Here is an 18,266-nt window from a genome sequence, read left to right on the forward strand (position 1 = left end):
AAAGTGCGGGTGTCAGCAGGGAGCTGAGCAGAGCGCTGCGGCTGAGCTGCGCCCGCTGCTGTTAGAAGGAAGAGCACAAGAGCCAGCAGTTCAGAGATTGGGATCCAGACACACCATGTTGGCTCTCTTGAGGCCGGCTGAATTTTATTCTTCCCCACAGCATATGCTCCCACCGCTGTACCTTTTACTTTTTCCCCCCCCATTAATTCTAAACATACTGGGCGAAATGGGAAAGTGGATTAACTTCCCTCAATCTCGTTTTAAAGTGTTATTTCCATTGTTAGAAAATGCACTGACCTAACAAAGAAAAATATTTGAAAAACTTAATCTTGCCAAAATAAGTCAACGTAGTAGTTGAAATTAATATCAATGAGAGAAAAATTAGCAAACTGTCAGATGTGCTGCTGCAGCCGGGCAGTCGGCACAGCACTGCTTCTGCTGGGTTTATTGAAATTGGACTCAACATGAAGGGTATCGCTGTTACTCCAGCTTAGTCGTAAGAGTTTGTAGCCTGGTTAAAGGGTCAGATGGTTAACAGTGAGACAAGTGACCATGACTGCGGTGTGTGGAAAGCACTAATTTGCATAAGTTTCCGCGGAGAATGGTACCGAAGTTAAGTATTTGTAGTGTATCTCGGTGACAGACTGCAGACTGCAGCCTTTGTCAGTTGCTGGAGGATACTTGGAATGAAACAAAGTCAGCAGCATTACACACAGTGAAATTTTCCAGCAAATTCAAGAATCTGAGATAGCTCTTACAGGCTTCCTCCCCCCTGGTGAGCACCCTGAGAATATCTTCCAACACCTTCAGAACTGCCAGATCAGACTGTGCCTTGCCCTCTCTTTGATAAGAGTACTTCACGACTGTCAGGATTTATCTCGTATTTCTAAGTAAGTCTCAGTAAGTTTTGTCTGTCTACGGATTGCTCCTCTTAGTGAATACGATTTTTTTCAGAAGACATGCTGATTGCATGGTCTCAGTATTTAGAGCTGAGCTGTGTAATGATGGAGTAGGAGCACTCCATGACCCTGGAATGTAAATTGCAGCTTAGAACGTTCCAAAAACTGATTTATCTCAGAAAACATGTCCCTACTCTTCTAAGCATTTGGTTAAATAACTTGTTTCCAGCAGCTCTTCGGTTGCTATTAGAATTCTGAAATAGAGATGGGTTCATACCACAGACTTTCTCAGTTTCTCACAATTGTATTAATCAGAGGGTTTGGTTTCCTGCATTGTAGAGATTGAGCAATAACAGGCTGGGAATCAGTAACTCATGCACTCAGAAAAAGGGCAGAGGCAGATGTTTGGTTGGCATCAGTAACCTTAGAAGACCAAATTCAGTGAACTGGTGCACAGGACATGGCACTGTCTCTGAGGAAGCATTTTTTACCAGATGCTCAAGGATTTGCATCAGTGTGCTGTGCCTAAAATACTGAAGCTGAAAGCAACTGATGTTATCTCTGCATCAAATCTCTCTCTTTGTTTTCCAGAACTCTGTGCTTCAGGCTTTCTGCATTTTCGCAGATAAACCAGCCAGGTGAAGCAAACAATGACTGCATTGAAAACAGGCATTGAAAGGCAGAGCTGGAGTTTTCCCAGTTTTTGTCCCACAGAAGTCAAGGTGAGAGAGAGGTCAGAATTGGAATAGGCTTACCACAGACACACGGTAGTATGCGTAGATACGTACACATGTACGATGGTGTATATATAAATATATATGTACGCGTTATGTGCCGTGTTTCTTTCGTGTTTGTGTAATTCTGCTCGCTCAGTCAGTCCTGTCCTTGCCCCCCCTCATCTTAAAAAAAAAAAAAAAAAAAAAAAAAAAAAAAAGTGAATATATGAAATTCCAGTCCTTGTTTTAGTCCCCATATTTCTCTTTGGCCAGTAGGAAGGGGTCTCAATTTGGGAAATTCATTTCCTGCCGTGACTTGTGTTGATGCAGTTGTACACCGAAGATCTGAATCTCATTAGCCTTTGTAGGAACAATACTACTCTGTGGGAAGTGAACTTTTTATTTTTCTTGTGACTACAAACATTGCGGCTGCAGTATGGTAACAGGTGCTTCAGAAGCAGTTTTTGTCCCAGACAGACAGGGAGGCTTATCAACAAAAGCACATCAGGATGATACAGTGTGAAGAGAGAAGTGTGCTTCCAACACGTGCTGTTTGTCAGGTAGATTCTTGAATTCTGGGCAGATCACATAGTTGTTTATTGCTCCTTCAGTTGTTGGCTTGGAATATTAAATATTCATGTTTCATATTAAATATTTTGCTGAGAGCAAAAAAAGATTTTGTCAGCATCCCTGGCAGTCTGTAACTTTACAGTTGTCGAGTTCTTCATTTTTGAAGATTGTAGCTCTGTAGTAAGGGAATGTCCAGGTACAGTAGGGACGTTTTAGGTGAGGAGAGAGAAAAAGGTCTCTTAAACTGAGTTTTGTTTCTCACTCAGTTCTCTGCAAAGCCGTATTTGTCAAAAGAAAGAAAAAAAAACGGCAAAAACAGGCATGGGAGCACAGTGGTAATGGTGATGTCTGTGTCATTAAAGACTGCTAAAATTTACCAGATGTAGGAGTTTTTCAAATTGTAAAGTTTTGAGACTAAAGACTGCAAGGACTTCTCTTAAACAAAAGAAGCCCTTCTGCATTTTATGACAGAAGAATTGAAAGGTGACCAGACAGGAATGGCAAGGAACTAGTGCCCGAAGTTTTCCTAACCAAGAAATCTACAGAGTGAAACCAAATGGTACCAAAAGTGCTTTGCGAATTCAATGGAAGTTTATAATACAATTGGCTACAGGTGCAGCATTTCACTGCTTCAAGAGTTACATGGGTTAACTAGAGCTTTATCATATTTAAAATGATACATTGTAGTTTCAGTGAGATGTGATAAATAATGTAAGGTTAGACATGGGCAAAATTATCACCACTTGTTCCAGATAATGCCTTGTCTTTATCTGAAACCCCAAGGTAAAAATCAGTTTATTTAAGGACTGTATGCATTATCTCCTCTGTTGCTGTTGTTTGTTCATTCCTGAGAATATTAAAATAAGCTTTGTAAACTTTGTAAAAGCTTAACTCCTCAGGGCCTGTACTTTGTGCATCTGTTTCCTGAAATGATACATAGCTGTGTGCTGCTAGGATGGATATTAGGATGAATGTTATTCCCATTGACCCAAGATAAGTTAGCAGTGAAGTCATTGCCCTATTTTGAATAGTAAATACGTAGTCTATTTAATATTGTTTTGAACTTCTTATATATTCTTTCCTTTTTTATTTTTATTTTTTTAATTTGTAGAAGAATCAAAATTTTGTTTTCTACACTTGTACATGGATTATGCTGGTTTCAGTCTCTAGTAGCAGTAACTTAACTAATTAGTAATTACTAATTACTAACTAGTAGCAGTAACTTAAAACTAATCAATAATAACTTACCTATTTGAGGGACTGTTGTTAAAGAGTACAGAACATTACAAAGGGTATGGGAAGTAATGTTGGTGGTTCCTCCTTGATGAACTAATTAAAAAACAGATGCTGAAAACATATTAGAAAATAAAACCCGATCTCCATCAGAGGTTGGGAGCCCAAATTCAGCTTCATGTGTACTGGCTTTGAGCTTTCGTTTTAAAATGCTGTTTTGTTTTTTTCACCACTCAAATATTGAAAAATATATATATATTAATTTTTCAAACATAAACTATTCAAACCTACACAAATTTTAGTTGCATTACCAAAAGTCACTTGCATCAGCTGCAGATAGTAACAGTCACCTGCTTTAACAAATGCAAATTGGAGACATAGTTTACCATGGAAAGGAAATACCACTATAATGCGAAAGTATTTCTAATCTGTTAAGAGCTTTAAAGGGAAAAAAAACCTCCGAGATTTGATTACCCGATCTCTTTGAACTTAGACAAAACACTCAAAAGATTTTCTGTTAACATTGTGCAAAAAAAAAAAAAAAAGTTTACTTAAGCATGTGCATCCAAATCCCTCAGACTTGACTATTTAGCAGCAATTATTTCCCAAACAAAAAGAAAAAGCAACAGTGCTAACAACTCATTTTGCACTACGTGCTCTAGGATAACTGCCTACTAATTAGTAACGATGAGGAAAGGTAATGCACGTAGATAAATGCCTGTGCTTCCACCGAGTTGTTTTTGAGCCAATCCCAGACCTCAATAACTGAGTGCCCTCTATTTGCATACAACTGGGTAAATATTTCCTATGGAAAGCTGACACCACATGAAACTGGGGAAGTTTCACTTTGGAAGAAACCAGTTCCGTGCGCACAAACAAACACAAAGGCTGGATTACAGAGTACACCGCTAAGCTTAAAGAAGTCTTATCCGTGAGTCCCTTACAGCTGTGTTGTGATTTAGTTCGAAGGAATTCAATAAACTGGTGGTCTCGGCTGGCAGAAGTTCTGAATGGAGCCTGGCGCTACTTCACAGGATGAAGCACCGTGTATCTTTCGTGTGAACGTGTCAATTTTTTTTTTCTAATTATAAGACGTTGAGTGAATCTGAGTCTGGCAGAAAACTGGAAGGTGGAGAAATGAAATGAATCACAACTGCCATATGAGTGCAGGTAATAGTGGGGAACGCAAAATTAGAACGTCGGTTTGGAACGCTTGGTTCATAACTGACAGGTATTTATTTGTTCTGATACAAAATGTGTTGAATGAAAGCTTCCCTTGCGAGGTGCCTCTCACAGAGGTGTGAACGCAAAGCATATGCCTTTATTTAGCGGTATTAATTGCCAAAGTCACCACGCAGAGCGCTGCCTCTGCGCTTCCACACAGCGTCCCGCTCGGGAAATTCCTTTTGGCCTCAGTGGGGACCCCGCGTGGCCAAGGCCAGCCTCGCGGCGCGGCGCTGAGCGGCAGCCGGCCCAGTAACTCACGTGACCGCGCGCTGTCCCGCGCGAGCCGCCGTCGCGGCAAGATGGCGGCGGACTCTAGCGACGGCGAGGAGGATCTGGTGAACTACGGGACGGCGCTGCAGCCCCTGCAGGAAGGTAAGGGAGCCCGGCCAGCTCGCCTGGACTATTCTGCCTTTTTGGCCCGCGCTGTGGTGAGGGTGTCCGGGTGTCCCGGAGGAGCGGCCTGCCGAAATAAAGCAGCCCGGCCCAGGGCTGGGAGCGGCCGTGCTGCCCGCGCAGAGCCCGTGTCCCGGCCTGAGTCTGTCCCTTACTCAGGCCTTTACCATAACTTGTAAGCCGTTTGCGCTTTCGTGGCCGTGTTCTACGCTTGTATTCGAGGCACAGGCTGAGCTTGCCCTAGCGCCTGTGCACAGCTGTGGGCTCAGAGCCTCTACCTCTTAACTAACGTTCCTGCCGGGCTGCGGGTCGAGCTGCAGGGAGCTTGCGTGTGGAAAAACCTCCGACTGCGTTTGGAGTTCCAGGAGTTCTGTGCCACCTGGGACGTTTTTAAGCTAACAGCCAACCAGTGGAGCCTGGGAGCTGTCTGCCTGACGGTAAAGAGAGGTTTTGTTGCCTATCAGGGGCTGGAAAGCAGGAGCTGCTGTGTGTAGGGAGGACTTTCTTTAACAGGATCTGAGAGTGACAGTTTTGGTGGACCTTAGAGAAACAGCAGTATTACACGTTATTTTTTGCCAAGGCAGGAACTCCTCAGTTCTCAGTAAATGGTGATAATGGTGTCATGTGCCTGACTGAGATTATACGAGAGGAGAATTGGGCCTTGTGAGTGTGTGAGTTTGTTATCAGCACAAAGCCTTCATTGTTCAGAAGGTTCGGTGTGGGCTTCACTAGTTTCTCTTTATGAATGGAATGTGTTTCAAGCATTACGTTTTGTCAGTGGAATAACTGATTCTGTTGAAAATTTGTAGTGGTAGGATTTTTTTGCTCTTATATAAAAACTTTATATGAAAAAGTTGCATAGTTAACTTGTCAATATTAAGGAGAATCTGGGTGGTATTTAAAGCTTTCTAGTGGTTTGTAAATCGTTCTGAAGTATCTGTCACAAACAGGGGAAACGTTTACAGATCAGAAGTGTTGTTAAGCAGACTGGTAATCTATTAGTCTGATTGTAGAAAAAGGAACGTGCACAGAACTAGTAAGAATTTAGGTTTTCTATTTGAACACTTGATGGTTTTTCTGTCAGCGTATGTTAACAGCGTGCACAAATACATAAAGTAGAGAGGGAGTAAGTGATGCTGATGCTTTCTACTTCAGGATAGGTACTATTCAGTCCTGTTCTTAATTGCAAAGGAAGAAATGACTTCTGGGCCAAGTAGAGATTCCGTTCTTTATGTGGTGTTATGACTTGCTTTCTGATTTATCTCCTTGTAGGTGAACGAATTAAGAAGCCAGTTCCTCTTCAAGAGCAGACTGTTAAAGATGCAAAGGGGAGATACCAGCGTTTTCATGGAGCATTTACTGGTGGCTTCTCTGCTGGTTACTTTAACACTGTTGGCACTAAGGAAGGTGAGATACTTCTCTGTCAGCTAGGAGGAGTTGCTTGATGACTGTAATGTCAGCGAAACATCAGTGAAAAGAAATGTTATTAATCATTTTTTCCCCTGCTGTTTGTTGTTATGTAAATAATTGGAACATAATTTTTGGAGATATTTAAACTTTGCTTCTCAGACTGCAGCTACGTGAATGTTCTCTTGATGTATCCTTTAGGTGTAAGATTCAAATGTTTGAATTGTTTTCAGATGCTATGTTGTAGTTTGCAGTCTCTTACTTTAGATGCCCCTTATTTTGCCTTCTTTAAAGGATGGACGCCCTCAGCTTTTATATCATCACGGCAGAAGAGAGCAGACAGAACTGTTCTTGGACCAGAAGACTTCATGGATGAAGAGGTAAATGTGGAAAGAAATAAATCCCTTTTGGAAGTTGTGGCCGTGATTGTAAGTTTTTCAGGCCATGAAAAAAGAATTTAAACAGCAAAAATTGTGGTAACCTTAAAATTATTTCATGTGTATGTTGTTATACTTCTAGATTCTATAGGATATTTAACAGATTCACTTAGGAAGTTCATATAATCTCAATATTAAAAAAAAAAAAAACAACAATATCTTTCATTTCCTCTTATCAGGAAATCCAAATACTTTCAAAGCTGTTTTAAGTATGACCATTCAAGTTGCACAGAAATCAACCATATAAATGTCTTAAAATGTTGCCAATTAAGGGTTGCACCCTGTTTTCTTTCCTTTATTGTTACAGTAAGTGTTTTGAGGAAAACATTTTCTAATGTAATTTTTCTGTTTTGCCTGTCTTTTCTAGGATCTTAGTGAATTTGGGATAGCCCCAAAAGATATTACAACCACAGATGATTTTGCATCCAAAGCTAAGGACAGAATAAAAGAGAAAGCTAGACAGATTGCAGGAGTAGTTGCTGCCATTCCTGGAACTAGTGCGTTTGATGATTTAATAGGACCGTCAAAGTAAGTAGGTTTAAATAAAAGTTAGCTTAGAAATTCCTTTTGCATACGAGTGCATTGATAAGAGAAGCAATTGACTAGAGTAACTCATGAAAGAGGCTGCAAGATCTGCAGTGTTACCTTTCCAGTGAGGCCTCCTTGTGGATGTTGTTGCATGTGCAGACTTGTGCCAGGCACATGCCTACAACCGATGCAGCATATATGCAAACGTTGATGCATTCAGATTTTAATTGGAAGTATGGTACAAGAGCAAACTTTCAATTGGTTTGATTTGCTGTTAGATTTCAAGGAATGTTGGAATTGTGACTCCAGTTTTTTATTTTTGCTTTATTTTGTTTCTTCTTAGAATAACAATTGGGGTTGAACTGTTGCGAAAAATGGGCTGGAAAGAAGGACAAGGAATTGGACCACGAGTCAAGAGAAAGCCACGTAGGCAGAAGCCTGGTAAGTTCACTGAGGTGCCTGAACTCAGTTGTAGAAAGCTAGCATTCACACACCCATTAGGAAGCTCATCTTATTCCTTCCTTTTATTTAATCTGTTTATTTAATCTTAGAGAAATTTAGTAGCGAGCTTTATTTTAATTTATTTAAAATACTTTAAATTAACACTGCTGCTGTTGTGTCTGTTACAGATCCTGATGTGAAAATATATGGCTGTGCATTACCACCCGGGCTGTCGGAAGGTTCCGAGGTATTGTGCAGACACAAGTTATTTATTAACTTATGTATAAATAACTTATGTGTGTTAACACCCTTTATAAGAAACTTTTTATATTTTTAAGTATTTTAAGTTAAACTTTAACACACAGTTGAAAGTTTTGTTAAAGTGTTCATAAATATTTACTGCGTTTATTATGGAAAATGTAACTACATTTATTCTTTTATTAGTTGATCAAGTGTTGTTCATAGATAATTTAATATGTAGTTACAGAAACTCGGACTTGCCTAGTCTCATATTAACTAGATGTTGTAACAGCCACTTATACAAAACTTTGTTGTTGTTCTTACATACTTTTATTTTGTACAAGGATGAAGAGGATGAATACCAGCCAGAAAATGTGACGTTTGCACCAAAAGATGTAATGCCTGTAGATTTGACTCCAAAAGAGAATGTCCACGGACTTGGCTATAAGGGTTTGGACCCCTCACAAGCTTTGTTTGGTGCATCTGGAAGAGAGCACCTTAATCTGTTTGCAGCTGATTCTGAAGATTCAAGTAATTTAATCGGTGATGTGAGAAACAATAGACAAAGAAAACTAGGAATCACAGGCCAGGTAAGATATTGTTTCAGTTATTTTAGTAGTAGTGTGATAAAATCTAAAATGTAGTGAGAGTGGGACCTAATCATTGTAAACTTACTGTAAGAAAGCATAACTATGGGTTGAAAACAGGTTTAGGAGTCTGCCTTCTTCCTGTTGTTTAACTTGTCCATATCTTCATATTAAATAAAGCCTTGTATCTCTTAACTGTTTTCTTTTGTCAGTGTTTTAAAAGGCAGTAGGGTGAAAATAGCTGGCTGACTGATTGAACTGAGAAAATTCTTGTGTTGCTTTGACTAAAGAAAGTTGATATTGAATATGATTTTAGGGGTTTTTTTTTCTTCTTCAATTTTACTGAATTCTTTCAGTGGTGTTGAATCTGTCAGGGGTTTTACTTTCTCCTGTTGCATTTGTAGTTCTTATGTAGAAAGAGCTTGGTCAGTTTATATAATTTTGAGAATTACACTTCATTAATTTTCATGCCTTTTTTCCCCCTCAGTAATTTTACCTGCATTTAATCAGACTCAAATCTGACCACTAGAATTAGGCTGCTGTCCTTGCCTCGTACAGACCCAGCTTATTGTTCGTCCTTCTGAAGGGGCTGAAACAAGTAGAATATTTTTGCTTCCTCCCCCACACCTCTCATCCCCCAGTTGGGACCACTTGTTTTTTTGTGTGGAGTACATTTTTTCCCCATATGCATTGGGCATCTTACATACTGTAGATGGTAAGGTACTGACATAGATGCGTTCCAACAAGTGACTTAAAATGCTATTTTCACATTTTTGAGTTCTCATTGCTTTTGTTTGAAATATATTGTAGGCTTTTGGCGTAGGAGCTTTAGAGGAGGAAGATGATGATATTTATGCAACTGAAACATTGTCAAAATACGATACGGTTCTAAAAGATGAAGAACCTGGAGATGGCTTGTATGGCTGGACAGCACCTAAGGAGTATAGATCGAAAAAAAGTAAGAATTGTAGTTCTATGGGGTTAGTGTGATTTGTATTTAAAACATACCCATCTTTGCAAAAGCTTCTAGTAGATTGTATCTTCTAGCTGTGATATCTGTAGCTTCGTCCTAGACTTCTTGGAATATCTGTGTGTTCTAATTCTGGAAATAATTATTTTAATTTTCCACTAATGCCAATTTAGATTAAGTGTGCAAATTACATTTTGAGAAGGGACTATATGTGCTGCTCATGAAATACAGCATTCAATTGCATTGACGAAAGAGACTATTATGAAGTAAGGCTGCAGATATGACCCAGTACTTGTAAATAGATTTTTTTTAGATAGACTTGCTTATTTTCAGATGACAATATTTGTAAACTTTATCTTGATAATGCTCTGTTTGTAGTGAAGCTTTTAAGTGCATGGAATACTTGTGATTTCTAACGCAACTCCTAATGTTTGCTGTGTGCAGTTAATTGCACTTATGATATTAGACGTGCGAGTAATGGTGCTGTTGTCTCCCTTGTAGCCACATTCAATTACTTTCCATGAAATGTTCTGCAAAATGTAAAATATTCAAGGAAGAAGTGTTTTTACAAAATGTGTGTATTTTGAATATTGACCAGCTCTGTGATTATTTTTGCAGGGTCTGAAACAGAAGTGAAATATATAGGCAAAATCTTGGATGGCTTTTCCTTGGCATCAAAGCCATCAGCTCCAAACAAGGTAAGCATATAATGACATTTTTGCAGTAAGAATAACATTCAAAGCAAAATTGACATGTAATGAAATGTATGGATTTTACTGTGGTGTGATACTTTTTTAAGTTCTTCAAAATGGAACTTCTAATAAGCAGTAAAGATTTCTGACTAAACAAAAATGTCAAACTACTGGATAAATTTAAATTTTGCCCATGTTCAGACTTTGAACAAATGCATTCACTGTTATTTTGCATGAAGTTGGAAGAATAATTTGATTTAACTTCACAATAAAAATGTACATCTGGTTTTACATCTTTCAGCTGTAATGTCCATTTTTTTTTGTAAAAATCAGGCTGCACACTTTGTCTCCTTCATTGTTTTTGGTTACAAGCTAGTTTGTCAACCTGATTCTTTGCTTTGTATCTTGTATGCCACGAGTGTTTCCATAAATTAGAATGATTATCAGAGTTGTGTGACAAGGTCCTTTTGCTGATGCAGAAAGGGGGAACATTTGTATGGTATAGAAAATTGCATTCTATAAGAGGCAGAGGGGTAATCTTTGAAGTCATAGCTTGCATGAAGAATGGAGAAAAAGAACTCTGATGAAAGACAGGAAAATACATTAAGCACAGAAGTACACAACAGTTTAATTGACCAAATCATATGAGACTTCTGTTTTTAAAAATATAATCAGAAGCACATGTTCTCAAACAAAGCAATGATATTAAGACTGCTGAATTTTTGCTGCTGCTTGATGTGCACGTTTTTCTATTTTGCATAACTAATGTGTACTGACAACAACAATTTGTTCCAGAAGTTTGTATTACAGTGCCACTCACTGATTCAGTCTGAAAGAATGTGGTGTCTCTTTCTACTGTTACTTGTAAATTGAGGAGTTTTTAGTTTGAGGTTACATTTCTCAATCCCATTTCTAAAAGTTTAATACCAAGTTTTATCTCGCTCTTGTGTTTTGTTTTGTTTTGTTTTCCACTACGTCGTAAATCTGTAAAGATTTATCTGCCACCTCATCTGCCACGAAATTACAGACCAGTCCATTACTTTCGGCCTGTAATAGCAGCTGGGAATGAGAACTGCCATTTGCAAAAGGTGTTAGAAGAATCAACTGGAAAACTGGGGAGTGACGCCGCACAACAGGGCAGGCACGCATTGAATGCGTCTCAGAGGAGGGAACAACTAGGAGAGACTGTTCTGAAAGGTACTGATACATACAGTTGTGCCTTTCCTGCTTCTTTAGCTCCACAGTTTGTTCCTATAGCAGTAAAAATTTGGTCCAGGCTTGAACATTGTTCTAATGTAACTTGTACATTTTACTTGTGTTATATACAATAATAAAAATTATGAAGCAATATAAATATGTGCAAATAGCCTAAAAGATGAAGCAGTGACCAATAGTATCCATCTGCTATTTCTGCCATTATATTGTGTTGCAAAGAGCATTTTCTGTGTATACACAGGCTTTCTACTCCACTGAAGTGTCAGAAATAATTGAACTAATTCTTCCTTTTCGCTTATCTCTCACTTCTACTTCTGGTTCATAGGTCCAGCTCCTTCTGTTTTGGAATACCTGTCTGAAAAAGACAGAGAAAGACTCAAAGAAGTAAAACAAGCATCTGAACAACAAATGAAAGCAAAAATGTTGCCTCAGCAGCCCCGAAATAGCAGATTCCAGCCAGCCTCCCCAAACGATGCTTCTCATAAATGGCAAATGTTGTTGGGGGGACAAATGTTAGCAAATGCTGGTTCTAGTGACTTCAAGCCATTTGCAAGAGATCCAGAAAAACAAAAAAGATATGAAAGTTTTGTAAAAAGCCTTAAACAAGGAGAAAAAGGTAACTGAAGGGAGAAATCCTGACACTTTTAGTTTTCTCTGAAAGAGTATTTTTTGTTTTTGCTTCTTCTATGTTTTAATTATTTGATGAAGCTTTGAATTTAAACACCTATTAAATAAATGAAGTATTAAAAAGCAACAAGTAAAGAGCATAACAAGTAAAATTGTTTAAAACATCTGTCTTGCATTTAGCAAATCATTCTTGCTGTTGTGAAAAACTCTCTACTTGTCAAGGAAAAATACAGTTGAGATTAATACTATCTTTAAAATAAATATTCATGAAATACTTGCAGGGTTGATTGCCTTTTTTTTTTCTTTTTCTTTTTCTTGAAAAGCATCAAACTTAGGTAAGGTTTCATGCCTTCAGTATTTCTTTACCTTACAGCAGATACGTTGGAGCGCTACTTAGACCCAAGCATGACTGAATGGGAGCGAGGGAGAGAACAGGAGGAATTCTTCCGTGCAGCGATGTTCTACAAGTCCTCCAACTCGGCGCTGGCATCCAGGTTTACCCGGGCCAAATATGAAGATGATGCTGACAAAGTTGAAGTTCCCCGGGACCAGGAGGTATATGTTGTCACAGTGCTTCAGTACTTCGGAGCTACGTTTATTACTTTAACGCTGCTTTACAAAAGTATTTTTCTTTAAAACTCTTTTGTCATTATGTCAGTAATGCTTTGTTGCCTGTTAAGTAAACTTCGAAAAGACTCGATGCATGTAAAGCAGTGATCTGTTAAACTGTGCTGAAATGTTTATCTACCATGTTAATGTGCCAACAGTAATAGTTAATTCACCAAGTTGTTAGTTATCTAGCAGACCGTGTTTGACTTTTTCAGAATGATATTGATGATAAGGAATCTGCTGTGAAGATGAAGATGTTTGGCAAACTCACAAGAGACAAGTTTGAATGGCACCCTGAAAAGCTGTTGTGCAAAAGATTTAATGTTCCTGATCCATATCCTGAGTAAGATGATTAATTAAGAAATTCTTAAATTTTTGAACACTCCTTGGGAATCCTGAGTTTTTATATTAATGTGGAAAAAATCTGGCTTGATGTTTTCTTTTTGTATTGCAATAGATGTATGATAGACTCTCCTAATGTTTTAATTGGCCTTATGAAGCGTAGTAAAATAGCTTCTGACAAAATAATATTTTAAGTATTACTGTAGTTTGTTGTAGTTAATTTGTGCATGGAAAACAGTGTTTAAAAAAAAAAAAATTATTTCCCTGCAGGTCTTCCATTGTTGGTTTACCAAAAGTGAAGAGGGACAAGTATTCTGTATTTAATTTCTTAACTCTGTCTGAGCCTACTACATCTGTTACACAGGAAACAAATGAAAGAAAACAAGAGAATAACAGTGTGAGCAGTAAGTCAGTTTTTGGTGTTTTTTTTTTTAATTACATAGCTGTGAAGTAATGAAAATGAAATGAAAATGGTTGTCTTTGTTACAGAGAATGAATTTATCCGAGATTTTTTTTCATAAAAGAAAAACCGGTATAAAAATCAAAAATAATAAATATATCCAATACATTCCATTCAAACATAAAAGCTGAAGTCAGTGAGATGGTGTTAATTTATTCCACCTAGGAGACCTTTGTAGGTCAGATATTCATTAAAAAGATAGAAAAATCAAAGCAGGCTGAAGAAGCAGACTAAATTAAAATCAAGTAGGTCATGCAATGCAGTAGAATTTGACATGTGAGTGATTTGAATGTTTGGGACTTTCTTAGAACCAAAGAAACCTTCAAGATGGGATGTATCAGATAAAGAGAAGGAGAAAAAAGATTCTATCAGTGAATTCATCAGTCTTGCCAGATCAAAAGCTGATCTTATGCAGAAGCCAGCAGTGCCAACAACAGAAGAAAGTGAAACAAAGGCAGCTGAAACACTTCCCAGCGAGGTGGGTTCTTAGTGGTGTTGGAATATAAAGGAGAATGACTGTAAACCTTGGAAATAATGTTGTGTACTGTATGAATTGGTTTAATAAAAATTAGTTTGCCAAAGGGCCAACTCAGGGTAAGGAAAAAGAAAGTGAGATTGATTTTGGAAGAATTTTGAGGTTATAAATCTGAGATGTGAAACTTCACGGTTTACAAGGATAGTAAGTATGGCTATATTTGAAGAAACAGCTTAGGGATAGATAAAATGTCACTCACAGTCTGGGAGTTAAGTTCAGTGCATCCACTTTGCTCACAGGCACAGGATATATATGTGTCTTCTGCTTTGAGGAGGAGGATGCATACTTTGTAGAGACAGGTAATGTTTTCCTTTTTAATGAATTCACTCTGGTAAGTAAAGTTTGAAGTAATGAATTAGAATTTATAATAATTTGGAATCTGCTTTCAATTGTGCATGGAGCACAAATTTCAGTACTCTTTACAGGAAACTGAGCTTAGCAGTGCTTCAGTGGATTGAACTAAGAATTACTAAGATTGTAAACTTATGTGTTTGTGATGTCTTTGTTGTTGTGATGAAGCTTATGTTATGTGATGTTTGATTCTTCAGTCAATACATCCCAGCATATTTGAAATTATTATATTGCTTAACTAATCAGAGAGGGATTTTTAGTTTCTTTAGGTGTCTAAATGTAGTTTGTTACACTGCTTTGCAGGTAGATAATGAGAATAAGGATCAGGAACAGGAAGAAGAAAGCAGACCGTCCATGGACTTATTTAAGGCCATCTTTGTGAGTTCCTCAGATGAAAAATCTTCCTCTGAGGAGGAAGAGAGTGATGAAGAACAGCAGCCTTCTACTTCAGTAGTAGATTCAGAAACCACCGGACAAGCTGGTCTGCTTGATAGTTCTTCATCTAACATACAAGGTAGTTCTTAATGCATGCCTATTTTTACAAGCATCTTGTAAAAGCTTCCTTTATGAATCAAGTACTTCTGGGACTGCTAGGACAGTGCTATATTCTGAACTAATTTGTAATTGTATAATAGGTCTATTTTGGTTAGAAAAAAGAAAAAAAAAAAAAAAAAAGAAAAGAAAACACAAAGCAAACAAACAAAAACAAGTAGAGGCAATACGTGGAAATCATTCAGGATGTCAGCTATGCAGTTGGCCCAGGCAGTCCACAGAGATAAAGGATGCTGATCAGTTTGCTTTAACTTTCTCTGATAATTCTTGAAAGAAGTATTTCCTTTCAAATAAATGAGTTTTTTGTTTTTTTCATAGACACTGTGACTGTTAAAGCTGAGCCTGGTGTTTCTTCATTGCCTCCTTCGAAGCAGGAGCAGAATAATGCGGAGGAGTTTGGACCGAAGCTGCCTCCGTCTTTTTCTTCTGGTAGGTTCTGTAGACTTGTAGCGTATGAATTCTACACGTTAAAGAGAAATATCATACATACATCTTCAGTAAATGTTTGTGAAGCAGTGCCTTGCCTTTTAAGTGCCTGTGCTGTGTCAGACGTGTCCACACGCTTTGTTACCAAGCTGTGAGGGACTAGCAGGAATCTTTTTGCCTGTGCTTGCTTTGGTGTAGTTCCATAGAGGCAGGGTTTATGAACTGTAATGGAGATACAGGATGAGCATTACAATTTCCTTATTAACAGATTGAAAAGGTGTTTAGTTACAGTGGGAACATTGCAGTTAGGAGTTTACACATTTCACACCTGTTTGAAAGCTTTTTTTGAATTAGCATATTAAATTAATGTAGAATTTAAATATTAAAATGACCTTTTCAGTATTGTTTGTATTTGTATTTTTTGTTTCTGCATTTGCTTTGTACTTTAGGCTCTACATGGCAACAAGAAACAGTGGTGCCAGCAATTTCTCCAGGGCCTAGCAGGAAAGAAAAACATAAAAAGAGCAGAGAGAAACACAAGACTAAGAGGGATCACAAGCATAAAAAGGAAAAGGTATTTAATTAAAATAATTGGTTTATTGGTTTTTTGATCTAACAATCAAATTTTCTTGTGATTTATGCCATGCTGTAGAAAATGAATCAAATGTGTCTGAATTGGAACAACTGAGGTTTCTCAGGTGATCTCAGACTAGAATTTGAAAACAGGACATTATTTAGCTAGGGTGCTGCTTTTCCCATTTGTACAATGTGAGTACAGACATTAAACATTATGTTTTATGCTGAAGATGTCAGGCATATTCTGAGAGCTGTGTATAATTCACAACTTCTATATAAACTACTAATCAAACATCTATTTTGATGAGGTTTAAGAGTTGGAAAGAGATGAGTAGTTTTGGCATTTATTTTTAATTTTTAGCTCAGGCTAGATAGTGCCAAAAAGCAGTCACTGTTGAGCGTTTCAATTGAATGTGGAGTCTACAATGAAATTGACTTTTAGGGATGTTTGCTTTTTTGTTGTTAGTGCCTTTCAGAAGAAACCAGCTCTTTCAAAATGAAAATTGTAGAATGAATTGTTTTTCTTTTTACAGAAAAAGAAACACAGGAAACACAAAACCAAAGGAAAACACAAGAATAAAAAATCAGAAAAGGACAGCAGCTCAGATACTACAGACAGTAGTGATAGCCTTAGTGATATAGATTCCACAAACCTGTCACCTAAAGAACTTCTGAGAAGGTAAATAGAAAGTTGACTGAAATACTTGTGAATTTTGCAGTATATAACTGAAACCTCAACATAGGAGTTTGCAGTTCAGTAAACTTATTCATAGCAAATATGGATCAGCAGGTCTCTCTATGTTTATAAAGCCTGTTAGTTTGTTTAATGAAGAGAGGAAATGTTGCAAGTGTCTTAAGCCTCTAGAGATAAAAGGCTCTAAATACAGCTCTGTGCTAGTTAATGGGGTTTATGGTTACAGATGAATGATATTTTGAAGGAATTAAAAATTAAAGAAGTGCAGATGGTGAGTCATATTTCCGTGACTTTGTCTACAGTCTTTACTTGGAAATGTTGGAAGCAATGTTGTCTGCTCCAGAATGTTTTAAGTCAGCTTTATTTTGTTGATAATCACCAAGAGGCCAGATAGATTCACTGTATGGCTTTGATACTTGGGATGATTCTGCACTTCAGCAAGGAGCAGTGAAGCAAGGAGAATGATGCTTTTCATGTGTGTTTCTGCTAAATCTAAACTGTTGTTTATTTATATAAATAGAGAGTACAGAGAGAGAGACTTGAACACAGTGCTACCTGGGATGTGAAAATAAGAAAAAAACAGTTTGAAACTTTGTTCTGCTCCACACTTGAAATGCAATTAAAACTAACTGCATCGGGTTGAGATCGTAGTCATCTTAAGCCTCTGTCATCTCATGTGGAACTGTCACTGCATTGGATTATGCTGAGCCTCCTATTAGCAGGCAGAGAGGTCTGAATGTGTTGGTTGAGGTATTGCATCCAGCTGTCCTGGCAAAATTACTGTCATCTAGCTATTTTGTGGAGTGGAAATGTACCAACAGGAAAAGTCAGGATTCCTAAGGAGTCTGTCTTCCATTTTTTTGGAGCTGAGCTTCAGTTAAGTATTTGTCTTTTTGTATTAAATAACAAGGTGGTATTTTTGATTATGTAGATAGCCAAAACGTGTTTGAGTGTGTTTTACACAGAGTAGTTTGACTTCATTGTACAAGCTGATAATTTGAAAGTGTTTGTATTTGCTGAGCACTGAGATAAAGTGCTTCTATCCAAAGTCATTGATCTTTCTTAATTTAAGGTTTAACTTCTCAAGTAATTAAATATTCTTAATGATGTATATGACTATTTAGTTTATCCTCCTTGTCTTTCTTTCTTTTAGATTGAAACAACTTCAATATTGAAGAGGCATCTTTCTTCATTGCTGTGTGTGGTTTTTAGATCTCAAATTTTTGATCTCCTCCGTGATGGTAGATCAGTCTTGTATATATGCTTTGAAGCATTGTAGATAACGTATTCATATTGAATTTGTTTGAAAGTAAATGTTTATATGTTTATTTTGTGATGTTTCATATGTTTAAAATGTAATGATTATGGAATGTTGAAAAAGACCTCTTCTGTGTAACATAATGTTAAATACTGCAGGTTCTGTTTTAATTAATATGAAGCAAGATATTTTAATAAACCAAGTATTACAAATCATTTTTGTACAGCAAGTCATAACCTCAGACCTCTAAAACTTCAATATCTCAAGAAGTATGGGAATGG

General features: G+C 37.5%; 1 protein-coding gene across 4 annotated transcripts; it reads left to right on the forward strand.

Moving 5' to 3' along the window:
- Nucleotides 1-4,911: 4,911 nt before the first annotated feature.
- Nucleotides 4,912-18,200, forward strand: GPATCH1 (G-patch domain containing 1). Of its 4 annotated transcripts, none has more exons than XM_042821439.1 (20): nucleotides 4,912-5,017; nucleotides 6,311-6,445; nucleotides 6,740-6,825; nucleotides 7,250-7,410; nucleotides 7,754-7,851; nucleotides 8,040-8,098; nucleotides 8,436-8,681; nucleotides 9,489-9,636; nucleotides 10,267-10,346; nucleotides 11,333-11,537; nucleotides 11,881-12,171; nucleotides 12,556-12,737; nucleotides 13,007-13,134; nucleotides 13,404-13,537; nucleotides 13,902-14,071; nucleotides 14,783-14,993; nucleotides 15,350-15,460; nucleotides 15,907-16,031; nucleotides 16,567-16,712; nucleotides 17,881-18,200. In XM_042821439.1, the coding sequence occupies exons 1-20, from the start codon at nucleotides 4,945-4,947 to the stop codon at nucleotides 17,900-17,902; spliced, it is 2,811 nt and encodes a 936-aa protein (XP_042677373.1). In that variant the 5' UTR covers nucleotides 4,912-4,944; the 3' UTR covers nucleotides 17,903-18,200. The 4 variants fall into 4 exon arrangements, with proteins under 4 accessions (XP_042677373.1, XP_042677370.1, XP_042677371.1 ...); XM_042821436.1 differs by lacking the exon at nucleotides 17,881-18,200 and adding an exon at nucleotides 17,447-17,874; XM_042821437.1 differs by lacking the exon at nucleotides 17,881-18,200 and adding an exon at nucleotides 17,447-17,874 and having other exon boundaries at nucleotides 12,559-12,737.
- Nucleotides 18,201-18,266: the final 66 nt, after the last annotated feature.

The sequence above is a fragment of the Centrocercus urophasianus genome, unplaced genomic scaffold (assembly GCF_019232065.1).
Source record: "Centrocercus urophasianus isolate 14NV4802_14NV808 unplaced genomic scaffold, USGS_Curo_1.0 seq_2, whole genome shotgun sequence".
NCBI lineage: Eukaryota > Metazoa > Chordata > Aves > Galliformes > Phasianidae > Centrocercus > Centrocercus urophasianus.

Excerpts from the sequence above, each read along its gene's own strand:
- GPATCH1 (XM_042821436.1), top strand. The coding sequence starts at position 4,945 with ATGGCGGCGGACTCTAGCGACGGCGAGGAGGATCTGGTGAACTACGGG. Across the intron at positions 5,018-6,310 it reads GCTGCAGCCCCTGCAGGAAG|GTGAACGAATTAAGAAGCCA; the intron begins GTAAGGGAGCCC and ends ATCTCCTTGTAG. Across the intron at positions 12,738-13,006 it reads AAGTTCCCCGGGACCAGGAG|AATGATATTGATGATAAGGA; the intron begins GTATATGTTGTC and ends TGACTTTTTCAG.